The 12,268-nt window shown below is 38.0% G+C and overlaps 1 protein-coding gene across 1 annotated transcript in view; it reads left to right on the forward strand.

The window, feature by feature from the left end:
- The window catches only part of LOC124555169 (protein SMG7-like), a 199,961-nt gene that overhangs the window by 110,719 nt on the left and 76,974 nt on the right, over window positions 1–12,268 (forward strand). Inside the window, exon 13 of the mRNA XM_047128992.1 lies at window positions 4,905–5,121. Coding sequence (XP_046984948.1) covers window positions 4,905–5,121 — 217 coding nt within the window. The remainder of the gene's footprint in view (window positions 1–4,904; window positions 5,122–12,268) is intronic.

The raw sequence follows: 12,268 nt of genomic DNA on the forward strand, positions 1-12,268 counted from the left end.
TACTGGTAGACTGCACAAATCTCTTCCATTCAGGAATTGCACCTGCAGAATGGGCTGCACTGAGTGGAGCCACAAGTGACCACATTCAAATCTAGAACAGTAATCTGCTGTAATTCATTGCTTGACTTATACTTAAATATCCAAAATGCCTTAACACCTAGCTAATCTACATATGTTGCAGAAGGAACCAATTTAAGATGCTGCACCACCTCAGATGTTGGGAAAGCTGAGGCTGCGGTGATGCATTTTATATCCCTCCTACTGCTTTCATTATGAAAGATGGTAGTGGGTGTATTTTTGTGTTGTGTGCTGAATGCTCTTTAAAGTACTGTGTATTGGAACCACACCATCATCTGGGAAAAAATCTTTTGCTGTGACATTGATTTTTGACACATTAACAGTCGCTTATTATTCCCCCTGTATATTAATTAATAATGCTGTCAGATTCATAGTAGCACATGTTAACTTTACATCAACAATTGTAAGTACTGAGCTTAACATGTCTCAGTTGCCTACTAAGTTTATATGTATACCAGTCCTTTTGTCCTTTTCCCATGCAAATTTTCTATAATCATCTACTAAGTAGATGGTATCTTGTGTAACAAATTATTATGAGATCATACTTTACAAATACCATTAGAAAAGGTTTTCACAGTTGTATGTTAATCTTTTATTGAGATAAATACTATATTGTCTACAGAATGTTACTCAGATTAGTAATTTGTGGCTCCCATTGCATAGCGGATGCTAGCACCATTTTATTTGGTGAACTTTGGTGCTAATTTGGCTCACTCTTCAGTTTTTGACAGCCTTCAGTGTGACAGAATGCATAAATTACGGTTCACAAACTGCACTAAGAATAGCAGCTATTTTTATGGAGAGTAGCAGCAAGGGCATTTAATCTTTTGTGCTTCATAGATGCTAATTTTGGATCCAGTGGGTCTCCAAGCCATCCTTTATCATTGACACAAGTGCCCAAGTCCCCTCTTTTGCATGCTTCTGAAGGAATGGCAAATGTTACGCTGGGGTTCATTGTATATATAATGCTTTTCCATATTATGGGTGGACACCACACAAAGCTAGTGTGTCCACAGCTCATGATCTAGTGGCAAGTATGCCTGCCTGTGAATCATGGGGTCCTAGGTTCAATTCCCACTGGGGTTGGGGATTTTCTCTGCCCAGGGATTGGGTGTTTTTGTTGTCCTCGTCATTTCATCATCATCAATTGTGACAGAGGCTACATTGGATTGTGTAAAAAAAAAGAGGACTGTGTCTGTGTGGGAAAACAAATTGGACTGTGTGAAAAAAATTGGGACTTTGTACGGGTGCTGACGACAGTGCAGTTGAGCGCCCCACAAACCAGTCACCACCACCACCACAAGGCTAGGGCTAGTCTCAAGATACCGGGTATTAAGTAGATTGATGGTATGTGATGAAGAGTTGAAAATGAGCCTAACTTTGGTGTAAGCACTGCAGTATTCTCTACTAATCTCGCACGGTTTTTTGTGACTGTAGGTGCTTTCGTATGCTCTGTGAAGTCACTGTCTGTAGGACATTTAACTGGTGGTTGTCAGAAATTTCAGATTACACTTTGTAAGCGAGTTGAATATCAGTGTATTCTCTTCCTCAGGCCTGTCTGATATTAAAAAAAAAAGTGCTTGTCAGTGTAAAGTTAAGTTTCTTTGCAGGAGCATCATCAGTAAATGTTTGATATTTTCAACAGCATATCAGTCAACAATGCTGTGATGTTGGTCTTAGGCAGGTATTAGTATGATTGTAGTTGCTGATAGATTTTTTTTTCATCAGCTTATCAAAACAAGTGGTTCCTTGCTCACCTCTTAAGCCCCTTTTATGTGATCGACTTTCTTGTCCAAGATGACTGGTTGAGACAAGAGACTACTGCAGCGCCCATGGCATTTTATTCCTGTACTGAGTCTCACCCGTTTTAAGTGGTTATTTTCATTTGCATGTGAGCACCAAAATTGTGTTTAAGAGCTGTTTGTTTTGCGATCTGGCATTCAAAAATAGGAAAAAATATAAGGACCTTATGTAACTTTTCAGTGTCTCACGAAAACAAAACAAACGGCACACTAAAGATTAAGAAGACAAAAGCACAAAATCCGCTTCTCATAGCAGTAAGCTTAATAGAAGTGAACTCAGCTAGAACAGATGTAAGCAGATGCCACCATAGTCCCTTGTTTCTGCATATGCACACTGTAGAACATTCTTGGAAAGTTAGAACTCCACACTCGGCACAGTCTGTAGATCATTAAAATCATACACACACTCGCCTCAAGGTTAGTTGCTGATTTACGCACAGGCATGAAAGGCGCACACCTTCCAAGTAGTAGATTTTGACCAGAAAATCGCTCACGTAAAATGGAGTTAACATACAAGGTGGTCCAGCCTGGAGCACATTTCATGTGGTCAGGCAGACCACCTCTCATAGCTCATCTCCTGTACTGAGAAGACTTCCTGTCTGGTTGAGCTTACTCAGATCGCCATCATACCACTTATTGACATGGAAGTTCTCTTAGACTGTGTTTATTGTGGCACAGGTAACGGTTGTCATATGCCATCGTTAGAGGTCACCTGATGACATTGGCCAATAGCTTGGTCATGGTGCATCCGATCTCCTTCGTCAGTTTTTGGTAGCGTCAAGGAGGTTAGGTTAGGTTAGAATTTATTCTATGTGTGAAGATTTTAACCTCCAAGGGTGGGATGGATACTATGACACCTTTTTGCTTGGAGACAAGTGCTGCAATATGATTTTGGCTATTAAAAAGATGGTGAATTCATGTGAATGAGCTATGAGGTATCTGTCTCAAAAACAACATGGCAGATACTGTACACTCTGTCCTCCGTTATTCAATCAGTTGTGGGTATTACCAGCCAAGTTTTATGAATATATGAGATGAAGGGGAAAACACCATGCCACAAAAGTTAAAAATGTTTTAACATTGTGATGCCGCTCTCCTTTTCCAGGTGCTAATTAGCATCAGAAGCTTTGAAACTAACATGCAGTATCTGATGTTTTTCATTTTTATATGTGTGTGTTGCAAAGTGTGTAGTTTCAGTGATACACGACTTTAAAGATCTCTCCAGAACATGTTGTTCAGTGTATGGTTTGTAATGCTACTGTGATAGAATGTGCAACTTTGACGTATAAAGGTTTTGCCAATGAGGTTATGAGCACATGATGGTTAATTTACGTGGGGAAAGTAGATGATGTTTCTGTGTTATTGTGCAAGGAAAAAATTTGTGTGTGAACAAGTAAGGATTATTTAATTAAAGAAAGTTAAAATATGTGATTTCACAACAGCTCATTTTATTCTAAAAATGGTGACAATTAACGCAATGCTGGCAGTATATTCAGATGATCAGATTAAAGTACTGGTAACTTCAATGCTTTTTAAACATTTGTGCAGTGGATTTGAGAAGGTAAATAACAACATTTCTGCTTGGAATATTATTTTGGGTTGAGTGTAACTTTTAATGAAGAAAATCAACTATACTATAGTTCTTTTAGTGAATTAGCTCCAAAAGTTGGTACTTAATTAATTTAATGCTCTATTTTGTAGTATTTGGGATGCAAGAATGAAAAATTTGCTTCAAATTTAGTTTTTAGGGCCTCGCAAATAGCATTCAACGTATCACACAAGAACTTCAAAATCAGACTTTTCAGAATGTGGTATAAGCTTAAATATTGGAAAGATGTAATTGCCAGAACTGCATCCTCAGTTTATCAGATTTTTTAACAGCACTCGGTTCACATCTTTACAAATACTGGAAATTAGTTTTCATGATCTGAAAGTGTTTCACGAATGGCTCTTTGGCTTTACACACTCGAGATGATTCCTGACGACCTCGGTTGTCAGCAGAATCACGAGATATCAGTGCCCCTGTGACTGTAGCCCTAGATATATGCATCTTTAACTTGTCATGCTATAAAGAATACCACTATTTCAATGCTATCATTATAAGATTGGAAGCACCTGCTGATATCTGTCTCCCACAGGATGTACTGGCACATAAGGAAATGAAATGATGATGGATGTCATTGAAATGTAGGTTTTTCTTGTACAGACAGGGTACTGTGTAATGTGATCATATGGAGTATTTTTACTGCAGACAATGTCTGCCATTTATACACTACTGGCTATTGAGGTGGAAGAGAATGCATAAGTAGAGTCTTCTGATCTTGTGTTCTGGAGAGCATCCTGTTCTCTTGGATGCAATGTGTCTCATACTGATATCTATGGATTTCTGTATGCTTAAAGCTGTTGCCTGTCTTACATTTTATGTGGCAAGTACCTACAGTTTCATTCTCTGTGCTAAGGAGCATTTAGGTAATGAGACATTCATATGCATATAATCAAAACATTTTTCATGAAATCTGTTTGTATTGTTTTCTAAGTGTTACTATAGATGCATTCTGTATGAGTCAGTCATATCTTTATTTTAAGGAAGACACACAGAGATTGTAGAATTGAAACAAAAATTGCTATTAATTGGAATGTTATTTTACTGCTGCAGAAAAATAAGGTAGAGCTGAAAACTGTAGGCAAAACATTACTTGTATTATAATTAAGTCCTGAAGGTGTTCACAAAAATTGGAGAAATTTTTTTTTTCCTTGTGTAATGTGAGAATAACACAACAGGTTTGATAATTTCTGCCCTTGTACCTTTTAAAAGAAGGAAATACACCCTCACATTTAAAAGGGGGGATTGTATTTTGCAAGCATTTAAAATTTAAAAAGTTGTGAAAGTGATCTGTTATTTATTTTATTAGTCATTATTGTTCCTGCTATTATTCATCTGCAGAAGGCTGCTTTCATAATAGTATATTAATTTGTTTAACTGAACTTACCAGAGGTCTAATTGTACAACTTCATCTGTTTCAGATGCTTGCTATTAATTTATATGCGCTTCACCAGAGGAAAGACTGCGCATTTTTAAACAAATCCACAGTCCTGTCTGATTCAGGACTTGAGGCCAGTGAGCTGCAAGCAAAACGACTAGTTTTGCACCTAGTTGCTGGCTCACTTTCTGCATTTCTTCTTCCTGTTTACACTCTGAAAGATGGAGAAGCATTACTTGATTACTTCGCCTTACCAGCAAGTACGGTTCATTATTTTATATGTGTAAATGAATAGTTTGATGGCAAGCTCATCTCTCTTATGCACCAGCCCAGTATTCACAACACTTTCACATAAGTTGTTAGCATTTTTCCGTAAGTTTAATAAAGACAATAGATACACATAACAGAGACTTCAGACGTCAACAATATATTCTCCTTCACTATTCACAACAGTCTTGTCAGCTCTGGGGTAACTTCTCGATACCGCAACTGTAGAAATCTTATGCTTTTGGGGCAAAGAACTCGTCAAGCTATGTTCGGAGCGCCCTTTCATCTGGGAAAAAAGTTCCTTGAAGGTTGTTCCATAGTGAGCAGAAAAGGTGAAAATCAAAGGGCGCAAGATAAGGTGAATGAGATGGGTGCAGAATGACTTCCCAACCCAACTCCAGTATAGTGTACTTTGTCAATCTAGCACAATGTGGGTGGGCGATATTGTGGAGTACCATCACTTCACACAGTCTTCCTCATCATAGTTCTTGGATGGTGCCTGCAAGACATCTCAGTTGTTGACAATAAATGTCAGCAGTGATGGTTAAACCTCAGGGGAAGCAATTCATAGTACACCACATAGTGGCTGATCCACCAAATGCATAACATTATCTTATGTGGGTGCACACATATCTTTGTAACAGGAGTTGCTGCTTTGCTTGGGCTCAACCATTCCTTTCTTTTCCTAATGTTGGCATAAAGACACCATTTCTCGTCACAAGTAACCGTGCTGGATAGGGATAGTCGGTGTTGTTCACGAGCCAGTTGATGGCGAGCATGCACGTATGGCCACCTGCTGATTTGTGATTTTGGCTTGGAGCATGTGATATCCATACACCCAATTTTTGAACTTTCCTCATTGCATGCAGATGTCGCACGATGGTGGAATGATCACAGTTCACCACATTCTCCAGTTCTCAAGTACACTAACATGGATCATTGTGGGTTAATGCATTTAAACGATCTTCATCAAACTCCAAAGGTCTTCCTAAATGTGGAGAGTCACTAAAGTCACAACAATTCTCCTTAAAATGAGAAAACCATTTTCTTGCCTTTCTCTGTTCGGTGGCATTATCCCTATACACAGCACAAAAGTTTCTGGCTGTCTTCGCTACTGTCACCCCTCTGTGGATCTCAGAACAGAAGAATATATCAGAAGTATTCAGATTTCTCCACTTGACACTCCATTTTCTAGCGTCTATAGCCCCTCTCACTATCCCCAAATGACAATATGTGACCTCAAATAGCGACAGTGAACTACAAATAAAAAAGACGATCGGTAAATAAACCCAGAGCAACTGAAATACCAACATGCAAAACAAAAATGCTTCACAGTTGTTGCAAAGTTTATCTCGCTCTTTGTCAGTCACTTGATTAGTGTGTCCCAATTTCCGTATGTTGATCCGAAACAGTACACACTAATTGTATCATTACATGCATTACAGTAAACAACTATTAATTTGCCTGTGAGTGTGTATTGGAATAACACCTTCTGTTTATAAAATCATCAATAACTGTGTACATCCACACACCAAGAAAAGCAGCAGTAGCTTTTAGGCAGAGTCAATTGTTTCTGACTCTGAAACATGGACTGCCAACATTGCCCACTTGCTTAAGTCAGTGAAGCAACTGATGTTTGCTGCTAGGACTTTGCTATCTCGTCACACGATTATAATGGCTTAACTTGCACTGATATGTTTCACTCGTGTAACAAAACCACCAGTGCTGGTGGCAACTTCAGAGCTTAAATTGTCAAGGAGCCTTCAGTTCTTACAGTATTTCTTTCTTTCGTTCTTCCTTACTTCCCGCATACAGCTACTAGCAAATGTTAACATGTAATGCATGTGTCGGGATTGTGTGTATAAATTCTCTTACTATGTTGATGACATTGACAATCTAATTTATTTTTGAATAGATTGTCATAAATTAAAATTACAAATTGTCTTATTAGTGCAAAATATCTAAAGATCCTTCTATAAGTGTGAAGAATTACTTTTGTAAACTTAATTATGGGAATAAAAACTTTCACTGTTTGTTTTCATCCATATGTACTACCTAATCTTATAGTCAGTGGTATACCTAATCCTTTTAATCTCCATCTTCATTTGTGAATCTATTGTTATTTCTTTCTTCTTGATACTACTGTTATTATTGTAATCCTCTGATATATCCATTCAACTTCAATCCTGGAGTGAGGACATACTCAGTCTTCTTGAAGAAGCTGGTCTTTGTAGAAACTGTCATCTATGACCCTTGAGTAGTCAGTTCACAGTACCCATAACATGAAGTTGGGAAGTTATTCTATAATGAATTATTACTATCGCTGTATTTCCCTTTTATATCAAATTCTTAATTTGCAGATGATGTGTTGGCTGAAAGAATGTAGCACAAACATTCTCCTCCATTTACGCAAACATAGCTCAGCATCAAGCCATTAGTAATCACAATCTATCCATTTTCTTGCTATGAAAAGTCAGTTGCTGCAGGTAGTTTTTATTTTGGCATAGTTTTCTTGCAAAGAATCGCTTCAGTAGCTGATTAGTGTTCTTATTTTATTAAAAAAAAAAAAAAAAGGGGATAGATAAGGATGGTTTGTTTTATTAAGGATGACCTATAATCTACCAGAGCACTCAGTAAGGCTGCTTTTTTGACCTTTACATTGCCATAGCTTGTGGTGTGGACACTTCTGACATCGTTTTTGTTGACCATAATGTGTACATTTATTTTAACAAGATTTTGCATCCCTGTCTCCCATGTTGTTTCCTTACACTGATTGATTACAGGATACCGAAATATAAATTAGCTTTTCATCAGATATCCCAGGGTATATCTGATCTAGCATCTTTCATGGCTGAAATGTAAAATTCACCATCTTTATCACCCTCGTGCACCAGTCTCTGCTTCCTGTGCCAGCTGGTGTGGCCGAGCGGTTCTAGGCACTTCAGTCTGGGACCGCGCGACCGCTGCGGTCGCAGTTTCGAATCCTGCTTCGGACATGGATGTGTGTGATGTCCTTAGGTTAGTTAGGTTTAAGTAGTTCTAAGTTCTGGGGGACTGATAACCTCAGATGTTAAGTCCCATAGTGCTCAGAGCCATTTGAACCATTTCTGCTTGCTGTAAATTTTGTGCTGCCAGTTGTTGGAAGTTTGTTTTTCCACCTCCTTTATTCTTATAACATCTCAAGTAATAAAGAAACCTTTGTTTTTGTGATCCAGATTTTCTTCCTGCCTCACTGCTGTCAGGATACACATCCCTTATGTATCACTACAATTTACTCTCCTTACTGACAGTGTAAGGAAACTGGAATACTGCAGTTTCTGCTAAGATTGTTACTGTCATAAAATTTCATTTTTAACCTAATAACAATGGAGAATATAACAAAAACCAAGCAAGAAATTACTAGTAATTATACAGCATATGGAGTAAGGTTGTATAACACACAAAAACTTGGACGTTGACTACAAAAAATATCAGCTGTGAATGCTAGATCATATTTTGTGAATGGTGAATTTGAGGCGAAAACCTCATGTTAGTAGGATAAATATGGTACGTGCTGTATATTATAAGCACCATACAAAATTACATTTCACTTCATATTCGGTTGTTCATCATGAAATTCTTGTAATATTAAATTATCTTATCCCTCATTTCTTCCACCTTTAGGCTAGTATTGTGTTGAGATTGTCTCACCTTGTATGTGTGCTGCATATACTGCTTGCTTCACTCATATAAGAGCTACTGTCAGTGAACAAATGGCCAATTTAGTATGTTTTTGTAATCCATTATATAAACAGAGCATTCACTTATGTCAGTGCAACACTTGCTTGTAATAACATCAAAATCTGCACACAGAATAAAGTGTTAATTTGCAGAAGTAGTGGGCCTGTATTACTAAACTTTCTCAGCATGATCAGTGTTAACATTGTTCAATTGTACCTCTGATTTTTGATCTGATGGTGATCAGTTGCACAGGATTTCCATTCTTCTTTCCTTTATATTTGCAAATTTTTCAGTCTCTCTTTAATTGAATTCAGGAACTCTTAAAATGAGATCTTGTTCAGTAGATAGCATTGCAAATTCTGATAGTCTTTCTTGGTCCATAATATTCTGTAAGAAAGTTTTGAGTCTTTTCAGTGACGAAAAATAATGTTCTGCTTCTGAAATGTTCATTGTAATCATAATTATAATTATCAGTTTCAAGAGTTTCACAGATTCAATCAATGTAGCACAAAGATTATTTATCTGTTATGTAATCCAGCAACTCAAAGCTCCACACGTACTTTTGAACTCCTGTCTTCCATTAACAAGAGAGTGAGTTCAGTTTGAAGTTTCTTTGTTTCCAAAAAAGAATATTATTCAATAGCAGCTCTAAAAGAAGGTTCTGAAAAACTGTAAGAATAAGTGGTGAATTTCTCTGGTAGAAGGAGAGGGGCTGGAACTGGGTGTCCAATGAATTTGAATCTTTCTTTGGCGTTGTAACTTAATAAGGTCGCATACTTATTTTGCCTTCCACAGTAATTTACACACCACTCCTCCATCTTCAGTCCTCTCTCATGTATGATACTTTTGTAAATCTGTTGAATTTTCATTGACACTTTTCCCATTGTTTGTAACTTCATACTCAAAAGCTGTCAGCTAATTTTGTACATATGTTGGGTCAGTATCCCTTTTCTATAGCTGATTACAACCTAGCAGTGGCCTCATATCATGTACCTATAGAAGATACAGACGATAATGAAAAAGACAGTTTCTATGAAGACCTAAAATGAATGTATGAAGATGCACCATCGTACGATGTGAAAACATTTGTAGGTGATACCAGTGCCAAAGTAGAAAAAGGGGCCTTTCTGAGACCCTACATTGGCCCCCATAGTCTACACAACTCCTCCAACAGCAACTGAATGAGACTACTCAATCTGGCAACTTCAAAAAACCTAAGGATTATGAGTACCTGCTTTCCTAGCAAAAACATTTATAAGATAACATGGAAATCCCTTGACCAAGACCCACAGAATCAAACGGATCACATATTAGTGGAGACTAGATGCAGAAATGTTATTGAAAATGTAAAATCTCGAAGAGGTGCAGGAATAGGATCAGACCACTGTCTTGTGCTGACAACTATTAGTGAAAGGATGGAATGCAGAAACTGCAGGATAAGAGATGCAGACTGCAAAATAAACACAGATTTACTGAAAAAGGACAACAGTAAGGACAGATATGCAATTGAAATTCGAAACAAGTTCTATGCCCGAGAAGAAGAGGAAGATAATGTAGACAGATTATGGTCCATGCTCAAGATCAAAGTCAAACACATAGCAAATGAAGTGCTGAAACCAATTGAGAGAGGCAGGAGGAGCATAGCAAAGGATGGTTTTACAATAAGTGTAGACATGCAGTCAACAAGAGGAAAGAGGCTAAAAGGTTATGGCTGTCAAACAAGCAAGATGAAACATTAAGATTGGCATACGTGGAGGCAGCTAGAGAAGCAAGAGAAGTCCTCCGAACAGAAAAGTGAGATGTATATAAACAGCAAGGTAACACTGGCTGAAAAGGATCAAACAGTTGGCAATGCAAGACACTTTTACAAGACAGTCATTTTCTTCAAGATTGGGTACAACTTGAGGATTGGAGTTATCAAAGGTAATTAATAACTGATCGAACAAAAGTTATGGAGGAATGTAAGAACTATTTCAAAAATCTCATGAATGTAGACAACACCATCAACAGCGCCAGATGAAGAAGAAAAAGAAGATGATACAGTAACAATTCTGGGGAATGAACTGCTGAGCACGGAAGAGGAGGAGAAGCTATAAAAATGCTAAAGAGAGGAAAGGCACCAGGAATAGATGACATACGTGCAGAATGCTGATAGAGAGATCCTACAAGAAAGAGTATACCATCTAATCAGTTTAATTTGGAGCAAAGGAAGGATCACGGCAGAATGGAAGCAGTCTATCATCTGCCCAGTATTAAAGAAAGGAAGCCCAATGAGATGCAGCAACTGTTGAAGGCTTACCTTATTATGAACAACTTGCAAGATCCTGAGCATGTTGTTGCTAAAGCGGCTAACACTGTACATTGAAGAGGTACTTGGATTCCAACAAACAGGGTTTAGAAAGGGAAAATGAACCATAGACTAACTATGTTGTTGTTGTGGTCTTCAGTCCTGAGACTGGTTTGATGCAGCTCTCCATGCTACTCTATCCTGTGCAAGCTTCATCATCTCCCAGTACCTACTGCAGCCTACATCCTTCTGAATCTGTTTAGTGTATTCATCTCTTGGTCTCCCTCTACGATTTTTACCCTCCACGCTGCCCTCCAATATTAAATTTGTGATCCCTTGATGCCTCAGAACATGTCCTACCAACCGATCTCTTCTTCTTGTCAAGTTGTGCCACAAACTCCTCTTCTCCCCAATCCTATTCAATACTTCCTCATTAGTTACGTGATCTACCCATCTAATCTTCAGCATTCTTCTGTAGCACCACATTTCAAAGACTTCTATTCTCTTCTTGTCCAAACTATTTATCGTCCATGTTTCACTTCCATACATGGCTACGCTCCATACAAATACTTTCAGAAACGACTTCCTGACATTTAAATCTATATTCGATGTTAACAAATTTTTCTTCTTTAGAAACACTTTCCTTGCTATTGCCAGTCTACATTTTATATCCTCTCTACTTCGACCATCATCAGTTACTTTGCTCCCCAAATAGCATAACTCCTTTACTACTTTAAGTGTCTCATTTCCTAATCTAATTCCCTCAGCATCGCCTGACTTAATTCGACTACGTTCCGTTATCCTCATTTTGCTTTTGTTGATGTTCATCTTATATCCTCCCTTCAAGACACTATCCATTCCGTTCAACTGCTCTTCCAAGTCCTTTGCTGTCTCTGACAGAATTACAATGTCATCAGCGAACCTTTTCTCCAAAGGTCTCTTTAATTTTCCTGTAGGCTGTATCTATCTTACCCCTAGTGGGGTAAGCCTCTACATCCTTACATTTGTCCTCCAGCCATGCCTGCTTAGCCATTTTGCACTTCCTGTCACTCATTTTTGAGAAGTTTGTATTCCTTTTTGCCTGCTTCATTTACTGCATTTTTATATTTTCTCCTTTCATCAATTAAATTCAG

This window comes from Schistocerca americana, chromosome X (assembly GCF_021461395.2).
Source record: "Schistocerca americana isolate TAMUIC-IGC-003095 chromosome X, iqSchAmer2.1, whole genome shotgun sequence".
Lineage (NCBI taxonomy): Eukaryota > Metazoa > Arthropoda > Insecta > Orthoptera > Acrididae > Schistocerca > Schistocerca americana.